The following is a 21,390-nucleotide window of genomic DNA, read 5'->3' as shown; positions in this document are numbered from 1 at the left end:
CTGACTGAGTCATAGCAAACAGACGTTAAAATAGCAACTGGCCCGGCCATGACATAAAAATCAAACTTAGTAGTCTTGGATAATACAATCTCAATAAAATTTTGCATAGCTGTCACGATGATATGGCATTTCACGCATAGAATTCGGCGTCTTATCTGAATATCTGTTAAAACTGTATACTTAATCGTCCACGTGAAGCCTGTAGCAGATACGTTCAGTCCAAAGGTCGAAAGTACTGTATTATAGGAATAAGGGAGTTGGATTCGTGGCTTCGACACCAGACAATAAAGGTAAGATGTTCAAATATCATAGCGCTATCCCATGCTTGAATACATCAGTAATTATACATTAGAATAGACTCGAATTTTAGTTGTCGATTTCTATAAGGTCCTTTCTTTTCGACAGATATTTGTTGATGCTATTCCCATGATATAACTTTGGTTCGGCGACGTGAGCGGACAATCAGACCCGAGCCCTGGCAGGACTAGCCTAATTTCTGGAAACTATTATGCTGACAATTATGCTTAGCATATATAAGTAATGTACTTTGCACAGATCAGCTGATGATAATAGTAATGTACATTGCACGGATTTTGGCTAAGCAAATACTAACATGATTGTGTTAAGCAAACTTCAGTGCTTAGTCTGAGTCCCTTGTCATAATAATCCATTTATTTTGTTGCACTGAGAGACTACCTCTCATTGGACTGGAAGCTGCTTTATTGTACTGGTGTCACATGAAAATCCGACTCCTATGAAAATCGGACCCCTATTTCCCTATTATTGGTTGATCCCTCGCACGTGACAGGTCACTCTCCCGAAACGATCCTAAAAATAGCATAGTATTGTACTCACGCGTGCGCAGTACTACCAATTAGTCCACATTTCATGGAGTCGGATATTCACGCTACACCGGCACCGATCCTTAATCCAGCCCCATAATAACACGTTTAAATCATGCTAGATCAATGTATTGACTCGACAGACACAGTGTATGGAGATCAGTGGTGACATCCCATATCCCTCCTATGTTATATCATAGCCTGCCGCTGCTACAGATGACACCATCATGCTTGGTATTAATCCCATTGCTGTATCGGTAGTTCTTGGTAAGTCACGATTTAACCTTGTTTCTACCTTAACCTTGTTTCTTCTTCAATACATAGAGTCATGATATTTTGTAGTATGTTTGAGGGCGACATTTAACCATCAATACTACAGTTGCTCGTGTAATTGGACGATGCGGTGTCTGAGAACCTGAGAATCTGTTTGGAATTAATGCTACCAATTCTAACAGGGAGAAAAGGGCATTATATCGCGCGAGTTTGAATCTTGTCAACTGTATTCGAACAGTTAAGCTTACATCAGAAGCTCACATAAAACTACACAATCAAATATCGCCTAGTCGTAAACTAAGAAGGCTTTTGTCGGCAGTTCACGCGATTTAAGAACTCGAAATCCATTAGTTTCTACCAGGCACATTTTATAAGCACCCTAGAAGAGTCCACATCTTTCGTATAAGGCCTACTCATAATTAAAAGTTGTTGCCGCCGCGCCTCACTGAAAACCCTCTAAAAAATCCCGAAATTTAAATATCAAAATACAGCTTTTCGCAAATCTTGCAAGTTTAAAATCAGATGCAGTTTTCAGTCATTTTGCGCTTGTGCCTCTAATTATAAACGTCACACGATTGATTTTCATCGTACAAATGTAAATATCGCACGCAGCTTTTGGAACCATGCAGCGTCATGCGTGGTGAAGCAAAATTGGACAACTTGTCACAATTATTTTCTTGCTATCCAAATTGACAACTGCTATTACTGCAGTGCACCATAGCCTTTACATTACGTCTATGGTGTTCTGTTGCGCAAATGGTTTGGAGGATTAGGCAACCTAAAGTATATTGTGCATGTAACAATGAGTTGCAAGGTTGTGCGAATTTGAACCACGGTCTGGGATCTTAAGTCCTGAAAATCCAGGAACAGTGCGGTTGGTCTTCTTGCAAAGGCATTTTATTGAACGGGGACTGAAACATCGAATGTCTCAAGGTACTAGGTCAGTGCCCGAAATTAGGCTTAATAGAGTTGCGCGGTCCTCTGCGTGCTTCACTGCAACCCTCTACACCGTAATATGTCGTATCTTAAGGAGCATAGCCCCCTTCCCACACACATCATATGTATTGTGAATGACCATTTTAATAACATCCCATTTCCCCTTCCACAAAACAAGTGGCACCGTTAAGCCACTGTCCTCATCAATTTGCCAGCACTTAGACTACTACCTTACGAATCCGATCCTAATCTTGGTTTCTGTTCATCAGTGAGTGCGACACTGCTATGGCTTCTGAGGCGGTACCTGGCAGGAGGATGGTGCTATAGCAAGGCTCGGCTGGACGGTAAGACGGTCCTCATCACGGGAGCAAACACCGGCATAGGCAAGGAGACGACTAGAGATCTTGCCAGGAGAGGTAGGCTGTATAGTGCATGTCCAAATTTCTTCCTACCTCGATAATCACTAGATTACCGGAAAAGACTCTGTGGTTCATGCCTAGCGCATCCCAAGCACCTAGTTTGGGAAATCCCAACTCTTATGCTCAATTTTAAATTCGTCAGTACTGTTGCCGATGAACGTTAGAGATGAGATTTCCAAAGCTACCATGCACCGTTTTCGATTACAATTTTCGATTACTGCAAAACGCATCATCCAAACAGGGGATTATGCATTGCAGTATAACACATTTGCGAAGAACAATATTATTTTGAGGTCTGCTGTTTCGAGATAATTCCCCCTTCCTCTAAATTAATCCAATTTCTTGTAGCCGTTTCTTACGTGTGGTAGAGGGATTGATGTGCTATAGGTACACACTATAAAGAGAACTTCAGTCAGTCCAGTTTTCAAGGGTGCATGCCTTCAGAGCGGTGCTCATTTTCTCGATAATTTTGAGGGGCTCCAAACTTCTGAGGGAGGGTACAAAGGGGTAGGGTGCCCCATGCCCCCGCTAGTTATACGGTACTGAATTCTTTGGTACTGAAAAATTCATTGGTCTAGTAATGACTCGATTATAAGTATGTTTAGCATACAAAACGGAACGCAACATTACTCCTTTAGGCTGAAAACTCTTCTGGAATTTTCAAGCCTGTCCTTTCTTGACTTCACCAGGTGCTCGTGTGATTCTAGCGTGTCGTGATCTAGCCAAGGCAGAAGTAGCCATGACAGACATCCGTGAAGACACTGGTAACAGCAATTTGGCGGTAGTCAAACTAGACTTGGCTTCCCTGGCCTCGGTCAGGGAATGTGCAGAGGAGATCAAAAGAGAGGAATCCAGGCTGGATATTCTCATCAATAATGCAGGTAAAAGTCTGTGAAATGAATAAAAGATTATAGAATATTTAGCCAATACCTGCATCAACATGATATTTACCATTTCACAATATTGGTGAAATTTGCTTTCATTGAGCTATTTACGAATGTTAACGTTTTAGCTGCTTTTAGTAAAAAAAAGTTAATTCTGTGTTTGTGTTTATTTTTTGTTGCTTATTAAAGTGTTACATAATGGTTGTCAGTCAAAGAACAAAATGCAAAGTGCAACTGTTGCAATAAAGCTACCGATCCGATAGTAAGTTGATTTACAAGACGTCACGAATTGTACAAGTTACTGAACCAGAAAATTCAGATGTCGAAAGTTCAAGTATCGCGGGTAACAAGTCAGCAGATCGCATGACCCATCCAGCAGAGAGATAAACTAAGTTCATGTGGAACACCATGTGATATGATAACACGTTGTCATTATGGCCCCTGGCTGAATTGATTTGATTTTTCAGGTATCATGATGTGTCCCGAGTGGCAGACAGAAGACGGGTTTGAGATGCAGTTTGGTGTCAATCATCTGGGTCACTTCCTTCTGACTAACCTCCTGTTGGATCTTATGAAGTCCTCCACCCCAGCCCGCATCATCAACGTCTCCTCTCTGGCTCACGCCTACGGCAAGATGAACTGGGAGGACATCCAGTTGAAGAAAGGCTATGACAAGAGAGACGCTTACAGACAGAGCAAACTGGCTAATGTTCTCTTTACGCGAGAACTCAGCAGACGATTGAGGAAGATAGGTGTGGATTCTTTTGCAAAATTATGCTGAAACATGAGAGGCTGGCCATGTTCAATTTTGCTACTCAGAATAATGAGTTTTTGATGTAACCGTTTAGATACGGAGGAGCCACACTGGATAGTTCAGTCTCGCTCTGTTATTCGATAATATAGAAATTAAGTTTTTGTCCTCTAACAGGTAACCAATGCCACGATACTATGGAACGCCATAGCTGCCTTCAGTAGTTCATTCCATTCCAAAAATGTTTCTATCCATTCGGCAAATTCATCATTCCTTTCGGCAAGTACTTCGCTTCGGCAAATTCATCATTCCTTTCCACAAATTCATCACTCCCTTCAGGAAACTCGTTATTCCAGTTTACAAAAGCATCTTTCGGCAAAAAGAATTGATATACATGTATTCGCCAAAATGAAATGATTAATTTGCCGAATGGAATGATAAATCTGCCGAATGGAATGATGACTTTGCGAAAAGAATGATGAGTCTGACGAAGAAAGTGATATGAATTATTGGAGGTAGCTTTTGCGCTCCATACAGTACCTTTGGCAGGAAATGTGTACTTTGAGCAATCTGTTAACAAATGTTAATGAGTAATTAAATTTAAAACATAATCATGTGAGCTTATCAGTGACGTATCTATGGGGATTATCAAGGGGTCATGCCCTCATGCGCGGCCATACCTCTTGTGCCTCCTGCTGAGAATTGAAAAATTGTTTTCAGTTTGAACTGGCCCAATGAGTTCCCCTCTAGTAAAGGTTCCCCCCTCAGGAAAAGGTTCCCCAAAAATCCCATGCGAAGTGTAGTCACGCCCTGCATTTCTCGTGTTTGTGTGACGAGTATTTCGACAGGAATGAATGAAATTTGGACTACCAAATCAAGACTTTCATCTTCGAGTTGTCAGTTTCTCTTTGTGACGCCAGCTTTAACTTTTTCTCCGCATCACCTGTTTGTCAAACTTAAGTTCTGACTCCCTTTGTTACTTTTTAGTCTCAGGTGTTACAGTCAACGCAGTTCATCCGGGTGTCGTAGCAACGGAGCTGGCTCGTCACATGATGAAACCTGGTAGTCTGGCATCCCGTCTTACCAACCTGATCCGCTATACCCCGCTCATATGGATGTTCAAGAATCCTGTACAAGGGGCACAGACTACTATACATTGCGCAACCACCCCAGAACTATTGAATATTTCTGGTCAGTACTTCAGGTATGTGCCGTAATATTTCACAAATTGTCTAAGAAAATAATTCAAGTCGTATCACAGATTATGCGAAACTAAACAATAGGTGCCACGTTCGTAATCATTTTGTCACGTTGCTTACTAGCTAGAAATATAATACATATACTTACGGAGAGTTTGATAACAAAGAGACGTTGTTCTTCTGTTGTTGTCATTTATATATATATTGATATTTTTAAATCTTGAATAGATTCTCTAGATTATTGAACTGCTACGAAACAAAACAAGGCAGTTTTGACCACAAAACGCAACCTTTTAAATAACGACAAAAAAATACTCTTTTTTCCCGCCTTCCAGTGACTGCACCCCAAAGGAGCCTTCCCAGAATGCATTGGATGATGACGCAGCACGCAGATTGTGGGACATGAGTGTCGAAATGGTCGGCTTGAATCACAACTAGATATCATGCTTTTCTGTACGCGAAGTAACTTTTCTTCTCGTGTTTGTCTGTGTGTCTTAAATAATCACTTTTGCAATCTTGAAACTTAAAAACCAATAACATAATAGTATTCAATACAAGACATAGATTTTTTTGACATCATCGAACTAATCATATCACATTTTATGCAATTTAGTCAACTTGGTTTTTGTTGTTGTTTTTTGTTGCTTTACTGACTGTGAATCGGATTCGGAATGAAACTATGACAGTCCATCCACTTCCCGGTAGATAGCGGGCGGGAATGAGCTCGGTGTTTGTACTATTTAAGGAACCCCCTCCTCAGAGACGGTGGAAGCAAACTAGTCTATTCAACCCCTGCATTGGTTTTCAAATGCGAAGAAAATCTGTGGGATGATAATTTATAAGCTTTTGTTCAATACGGCTTCAGCCGTAAATATGAATTAAAGTCAAGTGGTGACGATGCATTTTACTGCTCATCCATTGTGCTCTGCACGTGTGGGTTGGATTCCACTCATCATTAATATTATTTTAAGGTTTATTGGACTTTTACAAATGATACCATTAAAAAAATCTTATAATTAAGACGAGGTGGCCGAGTGGTTAAGGCGATGGACTGCTAATCCATTGTGCTCTGCACGCGTGGGTTCGAATCCCATCTTCGTCGAGGTTTTTTTTTAAGATAGGAGTTTTAAAATTATGATTTGAAGCGATTTTCTCGTGTAATAGGATGAGGTTGCCGAGGGTTAAGGCCATGGATTATTGCTAATCCATGAACTGCGAAGTAGGCGAGGCGATTTACTTTTGAAATGCGCTCCTTACATTATGTATTTCGTCTCGGCCGTTTCAGGGATTAAGAACTTTGCATACCAAGGTGGGAGCCATTGATTATAATTATGTCTCATTTTCACAGATGAGGGGGTACTACTGCACCGACTGCGAACTCTGGATTAAGGCTACCTTAACAGTCCTGAATCCTTCAATTTTAATGCGATTTTGCACACCCCCATGGAGTTAGGGATGTTAGGGTGGTAATGTGGTTTGTCATAACTGCTGCGTCGGGAATCATGCATGGGGCGTGTTCGAACCCCGTTCTCGAGTGACCGTACCCACCAACAGTGTTCTCCAGGTACCGATTACGAACGCCCAATGCGTGTGTGGAGTCACTGGAGTGAGCTAGCCGCACATTCAAGATGACAAGCGCCCTCCCCCTCCCCCGCCCCCCCCCCCCGAAAAATCGAAATTTCCCAAGCCCCAAGCTTTTTGTCTCTTACACTTAATATACCGCGTTCGTTCCCAACTAATTTCGCTCTCCTATAACGTGTATTGAGGTCCACACAATGGCTAAACTACGGGGAGGGGGAGGGGGAGTGGGGGAGAGAATGAGGGAATGGGGGTATTGGGGGGGGGAGGGGAGGGGGGCACGGGGCACGGGTGGGGGGGACACGTGCCCCCCTTAAAATCTTGAATTGCACTAAAACACTATCGCTTTCAAAGTCGCTTTCAATGCCCCGCTTCAAAAAATGGTGCACTCCCTAGAGGTTTAATCATGGTTACACCTACTGTCCACCCCCGCTTTTCAAATTCCCGCTAGCCAGTAGTTTCCTGACAAAAATCCTGTCTACGCCAGTGTTAGTCTCGATTCGATTCACACGTACTTCCTTTTAAAATCGTTGCCTTTTACCGTCGTATTGGTCGAACGTTCACAATCCTCACGTAGGTATGCGCATTATGTCTACTACAGTGATAATAGATTCAGTATTTCTAGTCCTAAATTCACACTACACCGGCACAGCTGCGTTCTTCGCCATATCGCGCAGTACTTGCGACGCCTGCGCCTAGAGAGGTGTCCCCAAAACAGTAAATTGAACAACATCGTTTGACATTATATATCTTTTGACTTTTTAATCGAGAATATTTAATTTTTTTGACAGAAAGAGTATTTCTGAATGGGAATAAAATGTGCTTGGCCGATATTTAATACTCGGCTCGGGTAATTATCAGCATCCAGACTCCAACCTGTGGAAAACAAGTGTTTAAAACCGGCCAACACGCATATTTCTCTTGTCATATTTCCTGGATTTCCCTCTACACCGATGGTCAATAAAATACTCATGTCAACAGCTACATAATAATACGTTTAATTCATCGCGCCTCAGCCAGCGCCTAAACACAGATCTAACCCCAGTCTGCAGCACCGTGACTCGAGGTTTGTTGGAGCTGTGTGGAATGATGGCTGGTAGCAGAGCTGCTCACCGGCTGCAAACCACGCTCCTTGAATACCTTTTATGTAACACTGAGCGGATTTAACGTAGAAGCAAGTTTAAAATGCAGAAGGTTAAAATTTGCCAATGAAGCAAGTATGCTACTTTAATAGACTGCTTCAAACTATATGTAGTATATAGTGATAATGTAACATATAGATTGTTGTGTGTAGTCTTTGGGATGTTTGACAATACTTATATGTTAGGATACGGTAGCTGTGGCTAAAAGCGGGATGAACGATCATCAAAGACACACTGGTATGAGCTCAGCTATATGGAGAAACTATTTTATTCTCAAGAACTCATTTAAACCTGGTCTTGTATAATTATAGAAGTAGGAGACGGAAGACAGAATATCGTAGATATAGACTGGCCAGAGCATAGGGCTGAATCAGCTTATGGCTATGCCTCTGGTTTCCCAGGGAAAAGAAGGAGAACTCAATGAAAGTGGGAAAATGTGAACATTTTATACAATTTCAGAGGGGCAACGTTAGGTGAAAATAGATGATGTCATAAAGTAAAACATAACTTACATGACATCATTTCTGAGTGAAGATAGACTAGCTGACCATGGACTGACGTAATGGTCAGTCTGGGGGAGTACCCTTTTGAGGTCATTTTCCCTGTACAAGGGTGAAATCACAGGCTTGGTATGTTGTGGGGGGTTGGCTGGTACTGTCTGACAATATGGTGGCGCTGTTTTAACCGGTTTAAAGGCGTCACGGAAGCGCGTGTTTGTTATAATACACGTTCTCCCATGTGTTGCTTCAGATCATGATAGTTGTTCTTCCCTTCGCGTTTTTCCTGCAAACTTTTTTGGTAATTTTCTGGCTATAAAATTGCTCCGACTTTTTAATTTGACATTGAACCGAAAAAGAAACCCTTGTCTTATTAAAGAAAACAGTACTTTACAAATTTCGTTTTTTTTTGTTGGGGGTGGTTAATTGCGTGTTGAAGATAAAACGAAATTTTTAGGGTTGAAGAGACAAAAAAAAGTCCTATATACAGAAATTTTACAAGGCAATGGCGTGCAAATCAATTTGTTGTACAGCAGTGACTGGTGACATGAAGGAAAAAGCTTCAAACTGGTTAATTTCAGCCCAATAACTCGGAGGTAATCTTATAAGGAGTGACAATTAACAAGTAATTATTAAAATTTGCTTCTTGGAGTTTTGTTTTCGTTCTATACGCAAACAAAATCCCATTGAAATGTTGGGCCACACCCCCGCCCCCCCCCCCCTCCGGCCCACCCCCGAAATGTGTAAAGTAATTTATTTCTGTTATACAAAAGAAAAATATAGAAACTTTTGAAAAAGTGATGACAAAAAAGTACAAAACTTTACAGAATCTGTCATTGACACTTAATCCAACTTAGCATATTTTTTTTTACCGAACTTACATTTTTGAATTACTTAATTTACATATTTTAATGACAATGTGGTACCGTGAGAAATTGTATACTGAGGAGGTTGACTAACCAACAGTCATTACCAAAATTGCACAATATTGTAAAAAAATGTAACACATCTAGAAATACCTGGTGAAATTGAGATAAAATGATGGTAGACAGAACAGAGCAAATGTGTTTTTGTATGGTGGGTGATTTTTGCTTGGTCGTAATTCAAACAGCGTCAATCCACATGCATTTCCAATATATTCAAATGAAAACTTGGCCTTGTGAAGGCTTAAAATGTGTCTCCTGTTGTATCATGACCCTCAACTTTCTTTCTTTTGATATTTTTTTGCCTTTGAAGTGTTTGTGTAGTATCCATAGATATATCCAAGGTGTGATTACAAAACTTGTAACTACACGCCTCTAGGTGGCGCTTCGCGATAATACAAGGGACCAGCAGCAGGTCACGTGGATTTTGCGATCATGTTGTCTGTTGTGCATGTGCAGTACAGTGCAGTGTCGTTTCGTTAGCGCTAGCTAAGCAAGTGGTACGGCGCTGGCGTGTCTGATCTGGAACTGCTGTAAAGTTCAAAAGAGAAGTAGGCCCGATAAGTATAATACCGTATTTACCATGATTGTCTTTCGTTTTATTGCAGCTTAACCCATAACAACATCCAGAAATTAGAATTCCATACCTGGACTTAATTGTCTGAAAAATTCGAAGTGTTTTTTTTCTCAATCATGTGTCAATATAATTTTATAAAGGTAGTGGATATTTTGCCGGAGACGGCAAACCTTCAGTAAACGTTAGTTTGCCGGATATGCACTGAACATGCGCAGTTACTGTTTTTTTGTACTTGCACATTTTCCGGTGACAAATTTTAGTCTGGCTCCATGCCAATATTATCGTTGTAACCGCGTATTCACAAGATGGAATTCAGACCATTTTATTATAAGTTTGGACTTTATTTCCCTTTAAAAAAAATCCTCCAGAGCCACAAATCTGAAAAAGAAAATGTAATACTCTGCAATACAATGTTTGAGAAATGTTAAAAAAATAAAAGAAGCATATTCTTATTTATTTGGGGATGGAAAAAAAACCTTTAAAATGTGGCGGGGATCGGGATCGAACCCGCGTCATCCCGCTTACCAAAGCCTTTGCATAACCACTACACCAAACGTGCTACACAACTTTTGATGGGAATTTAATACATCTTATAATTCAGCCCTATCTTAAAGAGTACAGCGCCCCTCTGTTGATATGGATTGCCGCCGGCAAACCTTTAGTAAACGTTAGTTTGCCGTCATTACCTCCGGCAAAATATCCACTACCTTTTATAAATGCTTCAATATTTTCCCTACAGTGCTCATCGGTAATCAGGTAGTTGTGCTACAAATTTCACTTTTTAATTTTAGGACATCTTACATGTCTTATGATCGCTTTCTGATAAATGGTCATTTCAGGGGAAAATAAGTGATAGCCTAGCTTGAGTAACTCTAGCCCGACTGCGTCTGGCCGTACAGTACTATCGCAAGCTCTGTAGTACGGCCAGACGCTGAATGCTTCCAAAAAGACTGAATTTTTTTGGCCGCTGATGTAGCGATTTTGCTACATCTTTCGATCAAGATTATCTTGTAATGTATGCATTATGCGAGCGCGCTTGGGCAAGATAATGCATATGCATCATAGTTTATGACGTTTGTCGGACACTCAGCGCGGCTGGCCATACAAACACGAGGTCATGAACTAAATAATGCATATTCATTATCTTGACCAAGCGCGCTCGCATAATGCATACATTACAGCGCGGCCGCCATTTTGAAATTGCATGGGGGAGCATTTTCGGGACGATATTTGTGGAAGATGATGACTGAAAGTCGTCTTTTGGCCAGATGGATGAAAATATTGAGACCAAAGAACGTTTTTTCGAAAAGGTATGAGTTGCTCTACGACTAAGAACCTTAACTTTGGAAATTTGTGTCCTGGATGAAAAGATAATCTTGATCGAAAGATGTAGCAAAATCACTACATCAGCGGCCAAAAAAATTCAGTCTCTGTGGAAGCATTGGGCGTCTGGCCGTACTACAGAGCTTGGGATAGTACTGTACGGCCAGACGCAGTCGGGCTAGAGTAACTCCAGCTTGACAAGCTCATTAGGAATTCACAATGTTACATGATTAGCCCCACTTGTGTAGCCTCTGTACTGCTGCGCTGTATGTTTGGCCACACGTCTGGTTTCCCAATCTACTGAGGAGTTTAGTCCGAAACTTGCACATGAGGACTCCAGAAAGATGTCTAAATTTCTCTAAAAATCTGAAGAAAGATTACCTTATCTCCCCGGAAGGCAAAAGATAAGACATCACAGAATACAACCGTATGCAGTGGTATGTAAAAAAAACATGCCAAAAAAAAAAGAAGGTGCGCCAGTGTTTAGACTAAACTCCTCATATGGTTGGAAAACCAGGCGTGTGGCTGAACGTACAGCTAGTGATAGCCATGTATGGAATTCTTTCCCCAAATCCCCTAGAATATAAAGTCAATCCACATTCGTTCAACTTCAAAATTTGCTTAGCTGCGGAACAGAGAGAGATCGAGAGATGGTATTGAAAAGTTAGATATAGCGGGTAGACTTGTGCAGTCTATGAAGACAATTCTTGTAAAGATTCCCATATCTGGCCATCACTAATTTTTCCCCTCAGTGACCTATCAGCCATCAGAAAATGATCCTAAAAATGTCCTAAAAAGTCAAATTTAGCAGGAAAATATTGAAGTACTTGTTTACTGTGTAGAAATTTTCAGACCAGTCTCATAGGGTTTGTGCACAGGGTGATAAAGTGATGGCCAGATATGGGAATCTTTCCCAATTCATTCTGTTTGTCTGCCAAGTACTAGGCCTAGTACTTAGTAGTAGAAGTTTCAAAAATTGCAAATGCAAGGGGCCAGCTAGTATAGGGCCGAGTTAGCATTGATGTATCCTACAGGATATTTTACTGACCAAAACCTATGGAGATGGAGATGGGGGGGGGGGGGGATTAAGCCTTAACCGTTAACTGCTGCTAAAAGATGTCCTCTCAACCATGAAGCTATATATAGCCCCATGACCCAATATGCTGAATCACATTCTCAATATGATACTGTTGAAGTTTAGTGTTCTGGGTCGAACAAATATTCTGGCATTTAAAACCTTTTTGTTTTTAATAGTACATGTGCTACTACTACCTATGGCCTAGCTTGAGTAAAATGAACCTATCAATTGTATGACACCCCCATGATTACAGCTGGAGTTTTCCCAGGTGAATTGTTCTGACACACCAACTTCAAGCTTTTTCTTTCCATCAACAGTTTCAGAGCGTATACCTGTGTGCAGCTGCAGACAGTCTATCTATGTGACAAGGCGTCGAGATTCACGAAGACTGATTTAGTTTTGCTGCCAGGAAGCACAATTGTTTCACCAGCCAGGATGGTAGATGTTTTCGGCATGAGCGTTGACCCTTTGCTTGTTGCGTCATTTATTGTGGGTGAGTTAAACTCTTTTGGTTCTGCCTATTACTGATGTGAATTTTAGATAACACTGGGCATGGATAACACTTGGCTTACTGAAGTGGGAATTGAGCTGATGACGTCTGGCTTTAATACGAGTGAAGAACTATCCCCTGGACCATTGAGCTTGCTGGTTCCAATTTCATATTGAAGACTGAACTGAAAAGCAAAAGCCAATATTTAAGTCGACACAAATTCCATGTGTTAGGATTGCTACAAAGTACCACTGGGCGAGTAACTCCATCTCTCAAGCACTCATGAGTAGTTTATGCTACTCGTTACAATTGCTACAAAGTACCACTGGGCGAGTAACTCCATCTCTCAAGCACTCATGAGTAGTTTATGCTACTCGTTACAATTGCTACAAAGTACCACTGGGTGAGTAACTCAATCTCTTGAGCACTCACGAGTAGTTTATGCTACTCGTTACAATTGCTACAAAGTACCACTGGGCGAGTAACTCCATCTCTTGAGCACTCACGAGTAGTTTATGCTACTCATTGTTCCACTCGTGGGTTTTTATCTACTTGAGTACTCATCTTGGCAGGAGTAGAAGCAGGTACTCGTGAGTAGCAAATTTGGGTTTATGGTTCATGGTTTAATACGTCCCCTGCAAACAGGGAATCACTCCCTCCACCTCTCTCTCCCTAGGATTTCATTCTTCAAAAAAAAAAAACCAATTCAAGTAAATGACCCAAAACTTCGCACAGTAAGTGCTGAAGATTGTGGTGTAACTTGCAAATTGCATGCTATTTGCTGGTAAGTTACTCATTTTTCTTCTTTTATAGGAATATACTATATATAGTACTCGACTACTTGCGAGTAATTTCTTTGCGAGTACTTGAGTAGAAAAATCCACTTCTCGCCCAGGCCTACTTTAAAGTACTGTGGGAAGTCAGTTGCGGATGAGGAGGGGGGGGGGGGGGGAGGTTTGGGAAGAAAAAAAAGCGAGCTCTGTCCAAAAGAATTTTTTGTTTCATAGAAATTTTTTTAAAATAGTGCGACCCCCCCCCCCTCCGCTCTGACACCTAATAAATTGTACTGGTAGTAATGTCTGCCTGTGCATAAAATACGGACAGAGCCAGCTTGGTTAGGGGGAATTTTTACACTATTCTGTAATATACATATAGTGCGCCCCCATTGAAAGTATGGTATGAGCCCCCCCCCCCCCCATTGATTTTGGAGGACAAGTGTCAGGAGCAAAGTAATGGTCTACGTTCATGACGTTTCAGAAAATGCACAAATTCCTGGATCCGCTGCTGGAAGTGCAAACGGGCAATGTCTGCCTTTTCTCTTCCCACAACACTTGTTATTGTGCAGATTCACTCAAGCAGCTGTTGCAATGCTGATTAGCAACAGGTGTTCTGAGACAAAGCTAACTTTGATGCTATTTCCCCCCCCCTCCCCTTTACATAAAACAGTGGCGTCACGTGGGCCCAATTTGCAGAGAAGCATGTTTATTTGTTTTTTTTAGAAATGGCACTCGGTGGGATTTGACGATATGGGGGTCAAACTTGCTTCCCCAAATTATGAGCAGCGGGAGTGGGTACACCGGACTCAAAAGGGTGGGGGGGGGGGTGTAGGCATTCCCCTCCTCAGGTAAACCACTGCCACCAATATGTCATCTGTACAGAATTGTAGCCTAGTTCTAATTATGTAACTTTACAGTTCTAGTGTATCAAGGTATTCATCATTGATGATGACATTCATGGCTCCTTGTCTTAACTCACAGTTGGTGTCGTGATGATGTACCTCCTAAGCAAGTACTCTGAGGGAGGATGGTGTTATAGCAAGGCTCGTCTGGACGGCAAGACGGTCCTCATCACAGGAGCAAACACCGGCATAGGCAAGGAGACGGCTAGAGATCTTGCCAGGAGAGGTAAGTGCAATTTCCTATCTTGCCCTCTAGGATGCGTCAAGTAAATGTTTGCTTTGTCTCCTGCTTTGATGTCATCTTTTATGGGCTCCGTGCACTTGAAGTACCTCCTCAATGGTAAGAAAGAAGAGTTGGGCAGAACTGGGAGGGATAATCAAACACATTGCCTACGACACATGAGGCTCACGCAAAGACGCTATGGTTTTGCGCACATTCAGAATACAAATTAGTCATGCGTACTTCACGTTGTGCACTCGAACCAATACGTGCAGGCGTGTCCACTAGGCTATTAAAAGTGGTAAAAAGCACCCTCTCTTGTTCGTGCACAGAGCCCTTAGGATTCAATATAGGGCCCTATATGTAGCCAAGGTCCACCAATCTAGGGTTTACCATCCGACACCAAAGCTGGATAGAAACTGAGCTTTGGAAACTCGCATAGTCTCAGTTTATCCCCCCCCCCCCCCCCCCAAACAAAATTGGCCTGATCAATTTCTGTTTATTTGTAAAAGCCAGATTTAAAATTGTTTCAAATTTTGCTCTCTGTGCTCTCAACTCGGTATAGCTTCTCCTATCCTTATTGATGGCACCTCGATCACTCAAGTACCTTTAACTAAGTTTCTTGGTGTCATCATTGATGATATTCGACAGATCATATGTCATGAATCACTAACGCTATCCCTCGTAATTTAGGAGTTCTCTCTAAACTCCGTGCTTCTGCTCCCCCGTCCAGTTTATTCACACTCTATATAACATCCTTATTCCTCCTTGCGTCAGTTACTGGGACATAGTCTGGGCTCGGTGTAGCAGCAATAAACTCCATTCTCTTACGGTCATCCAGAAACGAGAATTTGCAGTCTCTCTCATCCCCGTGATCACACCGCACCTCTATGCATTTGTTTTTATCTTACCTGTAATTATTCTTTGTCCATTTTCTCTGCAATGCATGGAAACAAATGTCTGTTGAATTGAATTGAAATTGAGGTGTTTGTGTCCTTATACGTATAGGTGCTCGTGTGATTCTAGCGTGTCGTGATCTAGCCAAGGCGGAAGCAGCCATGACAGACATCCGTGAAGACACTGGTAACAGCAATTTGGCGGTAGTCAAACTAGACTTGGCTTCCCTGGCCTCGGTCAGGGAATGTGCAGAGAAGATCAAAAGAGAGGAATCCAGGCTAGATATTCTCATCAATAATGCCGGTGAGTGTTTGTGTTCTGTTACTCTTACCTATTGAAGGTGGAATGTTAGCATGTTCCATGATGGCATTTCTTTTTCTTTATAAACAGCATAATGAAAGTCCCTTATGTTTCATGTTCAGTTGAACTCCACAATATCCACTTTTGATTTCAATTTTAACAACATATTACATGTAAACACACCCTGATTTAAACAATTCTCACACACATTGAGCTGTATTAAAATGTTAATATGGCAGAGGCTCTCCATCAGCAATGGTTGGCAATTTATCTCGTAACAAATTCAAGTTATCCTGGGAAGCAAAAGCATTTTTTTTAATTAAAGTTTGCTGGCAAGTGAGAAACAAGGACTGTTTCATGAGTACGAGGTCCAGTAATTGTCAGGATCATGAGTATGAACATGGGTACAGGTAAATTTTGTAATTGCGGGAATGAGTATGAGTAAAGTACATTCTCATGAGTACGAGTACAAGTATGAAGAAACATACTTGAGTATGAGTATGAGTATGTGCACAAGTAATACACCGAACCTAAAGTACCCCACATTTGGGTACCTGGGTGTCCGTCTGAGCCTTATATAGGTGACATAAGTTGCTGCTTTGATTCAGGTATCATGATGTGTCCCGAGTGGCAGACAGAAGACGGGTTTGAGATGCAGTTTGGTGTCAATCATCTGGGTCACTTCCTTCTGACTAACCTCCTGTTGGATCTTATCAAGTCCTCCACCCCAGCCCGCATCGTCAACGTCTCCTCTCTGGCTCATGAGTTTGGCAAGATGAACTGGGAGGACATCCACATGAGAACCAACTACCATCCAATCCATGCCTATGGCCAGAGCAAGCTTGCCAATGTGCTTTTCACAAGGGAACTCAGTAAACGCCTCAAAGGTAAACTAATCCAGTTTATTTTAGCCAAGTGGATGTAGCTTAATTCACTTCTTCGTTCAAAGCAGGTGGCCTTGATCCTATCCAGTCAGTATGGAGAGATCAGTGATGACTAAATATGATTCTACGAGACCTCAAGCGTTAATGCATCAAATTATAGGCATATAGAATCATTTGCAGTTATCCCAAAAGTAACCTGTAGACACAAGTTTATCAAAAAGCTTACTTTGAGTGAAGATCATACTAGTACTAAACACTAGATTAGGATGTTACGTTTCGCTTCATTTTTTTATGGAAATTATTCCAAAGACTTAAAAGGTAGAGTAGATCGTTGCAGCTATCCAAAAGTAACTGACACAATTATTGTTGAAAAGCTTGTCTTGGTTTTTAAGATAAGTATTGGCACTAACTTTCCTGTGAAATTATTCCTTCTGGCATGCTGTCATTGTGAAGAAAACAATAAATGAAGGCTATTTCCAAAGATGTGTCAAGTGATGCATTTTGGAAATTTCTGTAAGTAGTTGGATTGTTATTTGACGAATCCGTTTGAATGGGTGCTCAAGTGTTGTTATTTGTCAATTCAATGCGTGACATGGTGTAGCTGCAATCGGCTGAATGAGAACATGTCCCAGATGCTGATTTTGGGTGCAATTCAAAACATGACTCTGCAACTTTTGAATTGAAATTGAGATCCTAGAATATTGTTTCCTTGGCATTCACTGAGCTAAAACTTCATCAGGTTAGTTATAAGCACCCGTCTTTAGATTTTGAGCACTTTTGTTGGTTCATATGAAAAAAATGCACAAGTGACAAATGATTTAATACCCTACCTTTAAAACAAGCTATGAAATAATATGAACATATGAAATAATCAGGAGCGAGTATAGGCTAAAGAACGACTATTGCAGTTTTTTAAAACAACTTCAGATGGCTTTAAATGAAAAATGTCCATAATGTTGGCCTGTCTTGAACCAACTTTCATTTGGGTCAACTACAGTTGCTCCAAATACATTTTGATTCTGTGCAACTCTAGCGCCAGTCTGAAACAAGAGAAATGATCAGTTGTCACTTCTTTTGTTCTGTTTTTTTTTCACTGAAGAGTAATTTTTGCTGAAGCTGTGTTCTTTTTTGGTGCAATCCTGGGTTCACCACTGCACTGTACTTCCTTTATTGGTTGATTACAAACCAGATACCAGCGTGAATGTCTTTGCCCTACATCCTGGTAATGTGAAAACGGAGCTGACGCGGTACACCAGCCAATCCCTGGGTCTGCTCTTTCGCATCATCTTCATGATTGCAGCCTCTCCTCTAGGAAGGATCGTCATGAAGACTGCCGTCCAAGGAGCCCAAACATCCATCCACTGTGCTGTGGAGGAGGAGCTAGCAGATAAGTCAGGGTTGTACTTCAGGTAGGCCAATCTTGTGTGCGCACTCTAAAAAGTCTCTGGCCAGATTGACCCAGAATCTTGGTTCTGGCCTAATCTTTTACCAGGTCAAAAATGACACTTTTTTTGACCAAGAAACCTTGGTAAAAAGTGTCTTTTTGACCCGGAAAAGTGTCATTTTTGATCCAGAAAGGGTCAGGTCAAATAGAACCCAGATTCAGAGATAATATGACCAGGGATTTTTACTTATAATTACAGGAAGTAGGTTGAATCTCTTTAGAGTAGTATTGTGCATCGGTTCGGGTTGACCCAAATATCTGCCTTGGGCAACTGTGCCTGCTTTTTGTGCCTGACCTTACCCGCGTCGTGTGAAAATAGTCATCTCTCAGTAACTGAATCATACCGTACGGTACTCACAATGTGACCTACTGGTGGGCCTTCATGTTATAGACTGTGCGTGATACACCCCAAACCATTGTGGTCGTACCGGGCACAGTGACTCTATCTGCAATAAATATTGCACTGTGCGAATTTCCGAACTGTTCCGGGTTTTTTCAGTTTATTTCGGTTTATTTTAATTTTTCCAAATTGGCTTAACCTACCCAACCCGACCCGAAAATCGCAAACGCAAAACCGAAACCCACCCAACCCGACAGAAATGATGGACAAACCCACCCTACCCTATCCGAAGTCGGTTTCAGGCTGGGTCAGTTTCGGTTCCAGGTCGGGTTTGCACAATGCTAATCTAGAGCAACTACGTGAGGATATTATGACAATAGACATAGCCTTAGCTCTGGAGGACCGTTTCGGACACTGCCTTAGTTTGCCATTGTACTACGTGACAGGAATCTCTTTTTTGTGATTTGTGCGGTCCTGAAAAGATCTGATTGAAACTCAATGTGTTGAAAATTCCTGTCATGTTTTTGGAAATTCCTGTGAAGTGTGAGTGTTCAAGAAGGGGATGAGATAGTGTCTGCTGTTAGACCTGGAACAAAAGTAAGAACACTTTGAAAACTTTGCTCAAATTCATGGGGTCAGTTAAAGTAGACATAAATCCTCTGCCAAGTTGAACATACCCTACACGAATGGTAACTGCTGATCTTTTATGCAGTGATTTCTGGACAGTTAAATATGGTCAGTGGGGAAACAAATGAAACATTTACTCATATTGAAAGAGACATCATGAATGGTTTTCTTTAAATTGTTTTTTTGATGCAATATTTTTTTGTATATCTCAGTGATTGTGCTGTCAAGAATCCTGGTAAGCGAGCCTTAGATGAGGAGTCTGCTCGTCGAATGTGGGAACTCAGTGCCGAGATGGTTGGCTTAGAGAAGAAGGTCGAGTAAGCGGGGAACTTGAAGACGTTCAAAATGGACTCTGTGCACGGATGCTAAATGTTGCTATAAGACCACTCATTAAGGGACACTAACATGCTTGCACTAATAGCTACATCATGAAGTACACATGATTAATTATACTCTGAATGTTCACAAACCTGTATCGTCATTGCATGAGCACTAGGCCCACATATGGTGACAATGCATTCCACTCTCTTTTGACCCTGTTTGTCACAGTTGAAAGGCTTGCCGGGGGGGGGGGGGGGGTGTTCAAAATGTTTCAGTCTGTTTCGGATTGAGTCTATCCAGAAGTGTTAAGTTCTTCATTTACTATAAAAATAAATGCATGGGATGAGCCCTCATAGAATCACCAAGTTTGTGAATCATTTAACTTTGTTTGATTTGATTTATTTCCAAACACCACAATTATAAAAATTGAACAATTAATTAAACAGAATATACAACCAACGTGATGAATGGTGGAGGTTGGCACTGGCAGAAAGCCAAAGCTTGTAAAACCTTTAAGAGGTATATCCCCCTCTTTTATGTGATCGTTGTCCACCATAGAAAAGTTACGGGAATCTCGGGGGAATTAACCAGGAATAGCATCTGCAGGCATGACAGGGAATCAATTCCTCAAACAGAGAATTCATGATTCAGACTCAGTTGTATTATGCTGTGCAAGTGCCAAAGCCTATCCGCTCCGTTCTTAAGTGCCCCCTCACCGGCAAACAAAGTACAGTTGGGGGTGACCGACCGACGCCATCTTGCCTGACCGCAATTTTGCCGCGATGCGCGGCCGTACCACTAGTACTGCGTGTACATAGTACAAATCCCCTGGTGTACGTGCGTCACACACAAGGAACGGTGCGCGTCAACCAGCTAAATGTCCCGCCCATGGGACGTCGTTGCTAGGTAAAAGGGCGCCCTCTTTTGTTGGCCCACAGAGCTCATAGCGGCAGACACAGTGATGTTGGAAATACACTGTCCATGTTTTCCATTTTTTTTTCTGATAATGAAATGTAAGTTGTATGTTGCATATTGATTGCAAGAAAAAACTTTATTCTTTATGGATTTTGGGACAACTGCATTTATTTTGAAAACAAAAGTTTTGGTGTCTCTAATATGCATCAGGTCAGCAATGTTGAAAATTATCCCAACCCTTTATCACTTGCTTGTCATTGTGGGTCGAGTTGAAGCTTAGGGCTTATACGAGCCATCAAATCTCAGTCAAAGCGTAGCTGATTCTTAACTTAAATAGGGCATGTGGTTGCAGAATAGAAATAACAAAAAAGAAATAAGGAGTTAAGATAATTAATATCTTGCAGTGAATTTGCAGCTATGGAATTTCTAAACATTATTGAGATTGCTATTAATAGAAGTGATAGATGGAGCTTGGACTACAGTTTACAGTTTTGCCCTGTGGCAATCATACTTATGAAAGGTATAAACTAAAATAGTTTTCACTTTGACGAACAAGATTGATGAGCTGTTGAAGAGGAATTGATATGACTAATTGATGTCAAATCTGATGATTGTCCAGTGTTTGGAAAATCAAATCAGGATCTTCATACTCAATGGGTTTTTTTCATAGTTTTTTTTTAAAAATCTTATTATCAAGTTATGACTTTTGTATGTTTCCGCAAATAGTTGAGTATTACATTTTGGAGGTCTTTGAGCTTAAAGGCACTAATTAAGGGTACCTGAAAACAGTTAGCCCTTCTCTGCCTCAGATCGAAATTGATTTCTTGAGTCAGTAAACAGTACTTTTATATT

General features: G+C 41.3%; 2 protein-coding genes and 1 non-coding gene across 6 annotated transcripts; all 3 read left to right on the top strand.

Annotated features, from left to right (window-relative positions):
- The first annotated feature begins 220 nt into the window (after positions 1-220).
- LOC119741638 (retinol dehydrogenase 13-like) lies at positions 221-6,211 on the top strand. 2 transcript variants are annotated; one of them, XM_038217470.1, is made up of 7 exons: positions 221-290; positions 986-1,109; positions 2,321-2,467; positions 3,160-3,351; positions 3,822-4,106; positions 5,093-5,309; positions 5,640-6,211. In XM_038217470.1, exons 2-7 carry the CDS (start codon positions 1,070-1,072, stop codon positions 5,740-5,742), a joined length of 984 nt encoding a protein of 327 aa, XP_038073398.1. In that variant the 5' UTR covers positions 221-290; positions 986-1,069; the 3' UTR covers positions 5,743-6,211. The 2 variants fall into 2 exon arrangements, with proteins under 2 accessions (XP_038073398.1, XP_038073399.1); XM_038217471.1 differs by lacking the exons at positions 221-290; positions 986-1,109 and adding an exon at positions 2,002-2,048.
- A 113-nt stretch (positions 6,212-6,324) lies between these two features.
- Trnas-gcu lies at positions 6,325-6,406 on the top strand. Its single transcript has one exon. It is a non-coding gene; the product is annotated as a tRNA-Ser (tRNA).
- A 3,457-nt stretch (positions 6,407-9,863) lies between these two features.
- Positions 9,864-20,206, top strand: LOC119741676 (retinol dehydrogenase 12-like). Of its 3 annotated transcripts, none has more exons than XM_038217517.1 (7): positions 9,864-9,995; positions 12,740-12,915; positions 14,670-14,816; positions 15,819-16,010; positions 16,616-16,894; positions 18,081-18,300; positions 19,515-20,206. In XM_038217517.1, exons 2-7 carry the CDS (start codon positions 12,858-12,860, stop codon positions 19,621-19,623), a joined length of 1,005 nt encoding a protein of 334 aa, XP_038073445.1. In that variant the 5' UTR covers positions 9,864-9,995; positions 12,740-12,857; the 3' UTR covers positions 19,624-20,206. The 3 variants fall into 3 exon arrangements, with proteins under 3 accessions (XP_038073445.1, XP_038073446.1, XP_038073447.1); XM_038217518.1 differs by having other exon boundaries at positions 9,864-10,015; positions 12,736-12,915; XM_038217519.1 differs by having other exon boundaries at positions 9,864-10,018.
- Positions 20,207-21,390: the final 1,184 nt, after the last annotated feature.

Source organism: Patiria miniata, unplaced genomic scaffold, assembly GCF_015706575.1.
Source record: "Patiria miniata isolate m_02_andy unplaced genomic scaffold, ASM1570657v1 HiC_scaffold_5, whole genome shotgun sequence".
NCBI lineage: Eukaryota > Metazoa > Echinodermata > Asteroidea > Valvatida > Asterinidae > Patiria > Patiria miniata.
This window is presented reverse-complemented; position numbering and strand designations above follow the sequence as displayed.

Coding starts and splice junctions, on each gene's coding strand:
- LOC119741638 (XM_038217470.1), top strand. CDS start 1,070: ATGCTTGGTATTAATCCCATTGCTGTATCGGTAGTTCTTG. Junction 2,468..3,159: donor TAGAGATCTTGCCAGGAGAG/GTAGGCTGTATA, acceptor TGACTTCACCAG/GTGCTCGTGTGATTCTAGCG. Junction 4,107..5,092: donor CAGACGATTGAGGAAGATAG/GTGTGGATTCTT, acceptor GTTACTTTTTAG/TCTCAGGTGTTACAGTCAAC.
- LOC119741676 (XM_038217517.1), top strand. CDS start 12,858: ATGGTAGATGTTTTCGGCATGAGCGTTGACCCTTTGCTTGTTGCGTCA. Junction 12,916..14,669: donor TGTTGCGTCATTTATTGTGG/GTGAGTTAAACT, acceptor CTTAACTCACAG/TTGGTGTCGTGATGATGTAC. Junction 18,301..19,514: donor AAGTCAGGGTTGTACTTCAG/GTAGGCCAATCT, acceptor TGTATATCTCAG/TGATTGTGCTGTCAAGAATC.